General features: G+C 45.7%; 1 protein-coding gene across 1 annotated transcript; it reads left to right on the plus strand.

The window, feature by feature from the left end:
- Positions 1-912: 912 nt before the first annotated feature.
- fgf16 (fibroblast growth factor 16) lies at positions 913-5,731 on the plus strand (the record flags this gene model as incomplete). The annotated part of the gene is made up of 3 exons (XM_083686803.1): positions 913-1,183; positions 3,063-3,166; positions 5,486-5,731. 3 exons carry the CDS (start codon positions 913-915, stop codon positions 5,729-5,731), a joined length of 621 nt encoding a protein of 206 aa, XP_083542929.1.
- Between the last annotated feature and the right edge of the window lie 2,584 nt (positions 5,732-8,315).

Genomic DNA, 8,315 nt, shown 5'->3' on the forward strand with positions numbered 1-8,315 from the left:
ACGCCGAGGGAGAGGACGAGGAAGCACCTGCTTCCAACAAGGAGGTGGAGAGAATGCTTTCATGAAAACTTCGAACTCTACTTCTCTAGTGGCTCGTATAACACAATTCTTCAGCGACTGCACCGCTTTCGGATTCAACTGAGCTTTTCTTTTGAAATTCAGGAGATGAGGGCCAGCTGTCGCTTCATTAGAAGGAAACCCGTGCTGTTGTACCGTAGATAGGTGTGGTATGACTAGACAATGATGAGTAATTTCAGTTTTTCTGCGGATTGTGTCTTCTCAGTGAAACGTGTTAATCAGCCTCGTGTCAACTATCATTCGTGTTTTAATGATGATGACTTTTGCTCTGTCATCTGTGACATTTAATGCAACACAAACTATTAACTGAGTTCCTTGCCATCGGTTATGGTTTTATCAGAAATCCACAAACCGCAGTCAAGAGCGGTTACACTGCAGCGCACAGGAGCGATGAGTTGATTTCTTCACGGGTTGGGTCTGTTTGTTCAGAAGATAGTTACAGCGGTGGGAAGAGCGGCGACACGGACAAAGACTGCGGCATCATCAATAATAAAAGTTGGAGTGAAACTACATATTTCTTCAGTTAGCAAACTGATGTGCGTAAAGAAAGGATGCCAGCCAGGCGTGGCTTGCATTTGAATATCCAATATGAGAATGCGTGGGGAGTATGTATATAAACGGCTCTTTCCATCTGATAAACAGACATATCTAGTGATGAATAGTAAAGGACGATTAATGAACTAAGGGAATCAGTATACTGAGGAGGCGAGGCACTGTGCGTCTGGAACGCTTTGTGCGCATGGGATTGGATCTTCTATGTTGCACCGCAAAGTTTTTACCATCTAAATCAAGATATATTTTAATTGCATGAACAGAGTCTGACAACTGTGCGCGATGGCAGAGGTCGGAGGCTTTCTCGGGACACTCGATTTGGATTTACAAAGCTTTCCTGCACTCGGAAATATGCCCTTGGCGGAGTCGCCCGTGGGATTGAATGAGCGACTAGGACAGATTGAGGGGAGATTACAGCGGGGTTCGCTGACAGATTTCGGCCATCTCAAAGGGATTCTGCGGCGGCGACAGCTGTACTGTCGGACTGGCTTCCAATTGGAGATATTTCCCAATGGGACCGTGCACGGGACAAGGCTGGACCACAGTAGATTTGGTGAGCGCTAATATCACCCGTTATCGGTGGCATACGTCCTTTGATGCGCATTAGTGTGCTGAAAAGAGTTGGGTGGGTTATGAGAAACCACAATGTGAGGACTATCACAGCTTTTGAAATGTGTGAAGTGTCGATACGACTAGTGATTTAACTAGGGGCATGGTTACTTTTATTGTAGGCCTATTCACACCAATTATACGACCGTTTCCCGGATCATGATTAGTCATATTACTGAAGTGCTTCAGATGTGTGCAGCAGACTGACTTCATGTCAGTCACTCCGTCAGCAGGAGAGCCACATGTCTTTTACTGGCACTCCCCTCCGCAGGGCGCAGCGAGGGGCGCAGGTGTCTCTCCTCAACCGAGAACAAGCGCCGAGTCAGGGGCCCGTTTCTGTTTCTCTGTGCGAACTAGCTCAAAGGATCCCAGCCCACACAGGCACATGCACTCCTGATTATACTATTAATATAAATCATTCGAGGTGTGGTTTGCATCAGAATGATAAACAAATTAGGTCAGGGCGCAGAAATGCGAATCTTTTGCGCCTCATGTCCGTGTAGTCATTTCGCAGGTGCAGCGTGGAATAGCTCTAAATTAAAGCATGACCACTGTGGAATTCAAGGAAGGTTTAAGGCTCATTCTTCAGCCAAAACAAGCGAGTGTACAGGGTTGGGTGGTCCGTGTGTTTGTTTCTGGCTTCACTTTAGTTTAGAATGCGAAGCGTTTGTCGGTGCTGCAGGGAGACGATGGCTTTGATTAAAGGGATATGAAACACGCTCTTCACCCCCTTAGAATTAAAAGGATCTTCTGTGTCATTCCCTGGCATCAGAAAGGCTCAAGTATGGAAACCAGGTGGTTTGGCCAATGTCAGATTTAGAATTCAGCTGCATTTTCTCTCAAACATTTGCATCAGTGTGAGAGAGAAACCACTTTCATTGTTCAGCACATCTTAACATCAATGAACAAATCTCACCTGAACACATAGGATGGGAGTAGTAAACTTAATGTACTCTCTGCTCCTAATAACCTATAGAGGATCCGCTCCCCTGACCCACTCCAAACTACAGATCTGACTGTGGACCAGTTGTTAATGGCATAGATAGTGGACATGGAGGGAAAGAGTAGGTTGCATTGTGTCGGTTAGGGACAGTGTCACTATTTCACTGTCTCAGGAGTTTCAGGCTGATGCATGGAGTTGGTTCAGACGGAGAAATAAAAATATCATATTCACAGGTAAATGGTACAATGAAATGCTTACTAGAGCAACAGTGTTGAAGAAATAAAATACAAATAATAACTTTATAATAATTACACAATAGGCAATAAGGCACAGTAAAGTACTAGGTCCATTGCAATAATAATAACAAGTCAATAATAAGAATAAGAATAGAACATCGAATATGGTGGAATATATCCAGATACTGTAAATAGTTACATACACTGCATGTGATGTAAATGCAGGTATTATATCATGTTAGGGAAGATCTGTCCATGGTCCTGTATTTATCTCCTCAATGCATTAGTCAACGCATCTGATCAATCTGACTTGGCCCAATACTCTGGAGTGTCACAAAGCGTCAAACAATCAGCAACCGTTGATGGGAAAGTGTTTCGATGCCAAAGATATCACAGACACAGGGTAATGGTCCAACAAAAGACATCACACTTCAGGGACACAATAATGCAGCAATATTCCGACTTCAAGCATAACTTATAGCCTACAGTAAAATGTGACATATTCAATATCAAATGCAACACACAAGCAACTGGTGTTTCTCTCTGAGGACCATCCAGTATGCTGTGAGCAGATGGTTCCTGGACAGCAGTGTCAGGCCAGTCTGCAGTCTGTAGTGTCTGACCAGTGTTGTTATTGGCTTCAGGCATCCTGGAGTTCATCAGTCTGGCTGTGGGGCTGGTCAGCATCAGAGGGGTGGACGCTGGACTCTACCTCGGCATGAATGAGAAAGGAGAGCTCTATGGGTCGGTAAGTCAACCCCCCCCTCCCCATAATCACCCCATTCTAAGCCCCCCCTCCCTCCATCACTCATATCAAACATCTGACATGTTCACCCTCATTCAAAATGTGGTAGAAATGATGGGATTGCAAATAGACAGAATGTATAAAGCATGTTTCTCTTGGTGGGGGGTAACTGTCTGCATCCAACACCAATACAGTGTTGTTAGAGATGTGGTTCAAGGAAAGTTTGAAGGGAATTCCGAGACATGTATCTCAGTCTGTTTGACATTTGTGATAGACACAGCGAGACAAAACAAAGCATGTTTCCACTGCTGAATCTCACATCCTCTGTGTGACCTCTCCTTTCTTCACTGCCTTTCAGTCTCTCTCAGTGTGGACCATTTAAATGAAGAAAGAGAAAGGATCTCTATGGTGTAAATACTCAGACCTCAGACAGGAACAGCAGCAGTACTCTGTGTACCTCTCTGCCATGAGATGGGTTTCTGAGAAATATTCTTCCATCTCTTTTTTTTCGACATTAGGATGGGAACTAAGCTCTTCATGTCGTTTTGGTGCTAAAATATTTACATATTTTCCCAAGGACACACAGAACCATTTAGAGTGTGAGGTTTTCCGATTCTTGTACACAGTTTGTGGAGTTACAGATTCCCCTCTTCGTGTGTGTGTGTGTGTGTGTGTGTGTGTGTGGAGGGGGGGGGGGGATTCCTGCTATCAAGTGTCCCAAGGCACTACCTGAGGGCCTCCCTGACTGTCTCTGACTCCTAACTATCAGAACAGAGCTTATTATTAAGAAGGGCTATTATGTAGAGAATAACTGGCCAATGGATATCGTTACCACGTCCCGTCAGACCGAGGCATCCTGCAGCCTCGACCCAGAGAGGTCATCTGGTAATCACACACCTGACTGTCACCTGACAGACAGGGGGGAGAGCTGCAGACGTGGCTGACTGAGTCTGAGAGCCCTGGGGGCTACATGGGGTCAGGCCAGGAGAGAGAGAGAGAGAGAGAGAGATGCTTCCGTCCTGCGTTCTGCAGACTGTGACCAGCTTTTGATCCTCTGAGGTTTCTGTGTATTCATGGATGGACTGGCCAAGTCATGCGGCCTGGGGTCTGTGTTTACAGACAACAGCCCACCACACGGCCACAGCCAAGCAGAACCTGGCTGTCAGCTAATTGACAAAACTGTTACTGGAATAAAATCCGAAATATCACAGCGTTAGAACGCCGTAGAGACTTATAGTATACACAAACACTTGCTGGTACGCTCTGTTTTGAGAGGGATTAACTCACTACAGGCTTTATCTTATCATGTAACACCATGCCATCTTTAGCCAAAAGCCCCAAACCAGTCCAAAAGGACAGCATATTCAGTCCTTAATGACACCCCTGAGGCTGGGCCTTCTTAAGACAACAGCCCCAACACCAGGCGTTGTAGCAGAGCTATAGAATGACTGACTGGTCTTGGCAAGAGAGCGGCTGTAGCCCTGATGTCTTCTATTGTTCTCACACACTCGCTCAGCCAGCAGACTCTCACCTGCTGAACCCTCAGCCATCGCTCATGCTGTGCTGTCCTAACCCAGCAGCAGGCTGCACATCAGTGTGTGTGTGTGTGTGTGTGTGTGTGTGTGTGTGTGTGCGCATGTGAGCATGCGTGAGTGTGCGTGTGTGTGCATGAGAGAGTGTGCATGTTTGCGCACAAGAGACTTGTTTGTGTACACTGTTCCTGTTGCGTCACAGGGGGGAAGTGAATTCTCCATGCACACGGAAAGGTTAACAGGTCTGCAGAGTGATTTTTGGGTGTAAACTGAAAAGCCCTGCGATAATGACTTCTCCTCTTTTGTCATAACGAGCACCTGCCTCGCGGCCTGACGTACTTTCCACTCATTCAGTTCAGCTGATGGTGCAGCAGGGTACCCCAGCAGCCCTCCTCCCTTCTCTCACCCCCTCTTGGGGCAAGAGCTCTTCTCCATGGCCTACAGACCTGTATGGCAGTGAGGCAACATTTCCTTGTGTCTACTGTGTCTACCTGTTGTTGTTGTTGTTGTTGTTGTATTTGTTTGTATGATTATTGTGTAGTTAACCTTGACAGATCCTACTACTGATTTGGAATGCCCTTCAGACCCTGAGAGAAGTTGCCTCCTGAAACTAATAGCTGCACAGTATAAACCCTTTACCTACCTAACCTCTTCCTCCCTTTGCAGGAGGCCATTTCTGTCTGTTGTTGTCGTAGTCTCAAATGCTACTATAGAGCAGCACTACCAAAACACTCATCCACCTCTATCCCCCCCCCCCTCCCTCCATCTCTCTCTCTCTCTCTCCCGACAGAAGAAGCTGACAGCAGAATGTGTGTTCAGGGAGCAGTTTGAGGAGAACTGGTACAACACCTACGCGTCCACGCTGTTCAAGCACACGGACACAGGCCGCTTCTACTACGTGGCCCTCAACAAGGACGGCTCGCCCAGGGAGGGCAACAGGACTAAAAAACACCAGAAACTCACCCACTTTTTACCCAGGCCTGTAGAGATCGAGAAAATTTCTCCGGCCTACAGAGACCTGTTCCAGTACAGGTGACCAGCATCCATACTGGGAGAGACTGGGGAGTCGGGGGAGGAGAAGAGGGGGAGCAGGGAGGTTTGGGACTTGGGACAGACCTCCACCCCCTCTTCTCCCACTCTTCCACCCCCCTGAGATGTTTATATTAGCCCCTCCGTCTGAACGGTGAGCCCCCTCCTCTGTCCACACCAAGATAAACATTGCGTGTGTTCTTGGATGTAGCCACTTCCTCTCTGTAAGGGGTTTCTGGCCACAGAGCGGAGGAGACATTATTTGTCTGAAGCCACTGCGGATACAGAGAGAGGAGGTCCGAGTGAAAGGTGCTGGCATCAGGCCCGTATGACTGAACCCGAACCTCAGTCACACACCTGCACAACTACCAAGAAAGACTGTTTCCGAATATCTGGACGAGTACTTAACCAGCATTCACTGCAACAATGACAGGTTTTGGTTTTGTCCTCAGCAGTTTGAGTAGCACTAAATGACCTGAGGTCTCATGATGGTTGACCAATAGAACTCCAGGGAGAGAATGACCAATGGGAACTAATAGAGTGTAAGACTGAGAGCGTCCTTCAGCATTGACTATAGAACTCTTACACTCTTGTGCATTTGTCATGCATTCTGCTTAGTAAGGGTTAACTCTGGGCGAGAGAGTGTACGCTTAGAAGTACACACTATATGTGAGGGAGAGAGAATCGTCATGAGGGTACAGAAGCATCAAAGTATGTAGCAGAACATTGATGCTAGCTATGTGATTTAAATGTAACATATTTGACAGTCAAGGAAAGAAGGGTTCTTATGTGATTTAAATTCAATGACTGCATATGATAACCAATGAGTAATCACGAAAGGAATACGCTTGCGTTGTGTATGAGGGGAACCTGAGTTCATCAAGTTCCCTCCTTAATCGTAGGTAGAAGAGAACTAAAGATACATCTCCAGTGTAAGACATTGGTAGATCAAAGAGCACTTACTGCCCCCCCCCCCCCCCACACCCCCAAGAGATTTAGGATGGCCTCCTCTCTGATCTCCAAGAGGGTCCGATCGTCACACTGAAAATAAAAGGTAATGTTGTGGCATCTAGATACACTACACGATCCTGTAAGTAAGCTTGGGGGCGAAAGCACTTCTCTCTGACTAAAGTAAATCTGTGGTGTTTGTAGGAAGGTTCAGCATGTGTTGGATTTAGAATGGAGAGCGACTTGTAATGTTCAGACTGTCAGGAACATTATTAAAAATGCAAGCAGCTGAGGTGTACATATGGATGATCCTATTTATGAGATGTACAATATATTTATTTTCTACATATAAAGTATAAATATAAATCTATATTATATTTATTTATTGCAAAGACTTTATTTTGTAATGAACTTGAAGTTATCTGAACTGTAGATTCTACTGAAATTATACAGAAAACACAACAAAAAAAAAGAACTGAAAGAGTCTGACAATAAAATTGTCCAGCTATTGAGTGTTCATTGTGAGAGACCATTTTTGCTTGGATAAGGATCCTCTGTACCAACGATTAAAATCAGATATTGACAATCCATTGAGTTGATGGAGTTTTTAATGCATTTCCTAATATGTTGTAATGCTTATCTTAACCTGATGTAAAATCCCTACCAGGGGGGTGAAAGTTGAGAGATCTGCAGGCCAACTCCTGTGGTTGAATTAGAATTTTAAATCACCACCACAGAACATTCCCATAGCTCCCTCAGCGCTGATACGTGGGCGCTTGCTGATGATGTAAGAATGTTCTTGGAACTGTGAGCCTGCTCTCTGCTATTTGAGCAATATGCCAAACCATTGCTGTAAACAAAACAATAAAGAGGATATCATATTGATTGGTTACAAACATTTCATCTTGTCCCGCTTTCCCAAAGGTAAAAAGATTACAACAAAAATCCCCATGTGAATTTGCCCTTCCAAACCCTAAGCTGTGTCCCCGCCCTCCTCTGTTTCCATAAGGTCGAAGTCAACCTCCATCCACCGTGGAAAATCAAATTCCATGTGCAACTGGATCTCACCCCCTAATTGGCTTTACACATCAGCATGGCTTGAAGACAATGATTGGTAGTTCAACTCAGGGCCTGGCATGCACAGCCATAGTATAGTCTTGACTGAGGCCTTTGCAATGGACAGAAACAGCTGCCCGCTCCATGGCCAGCCAGCAGGGATGTGCAGCAGACCTGGAGCAGTGGTAATCTAGGGCTAAGAGGGGATGGGATCAACATTTCAACATCTGCAATAGTTGTAATGTTCCTCCACTGGCAGACTTCTACAAGCTGAGAGAGCGAGCTCCCCTGGGGGCAGGGAATGGAAAAGCCAAAGACATGCGGGGAAAACCCTGGCAGACTAAGAAATGAAAACAATACCAGGCAAAAAAAAACAACAACCTGCAGATGAAAGATTGAAGGGGGGAAGGAGAGAGGGATGTGGGGGGCTAAGATAAAGGGCAAAGGGTGTGAAAATGTAGTCAATTCCAAAGACAATGCATCTGGACATACTGGTGTCCACTAATGCATTGAGTAGTCAGTGCACGTAGTACTTAGTCACTGATCAGTCAGTACTCAGTGACAGAAGACAGTACTTTCTCTGGGAC

Source organism: Argentina silus, assembly GCF_951799395.1.
Source record: "Argentina silus genome assembly, chromosome: 15".
In the NCBI taxonomy this organism is placed as follows: Eukaryota; Metazoa; Chordata; class Actinopteri; order Argentiniformes; family Argentinidae; genus Argentina; species Argentina silus.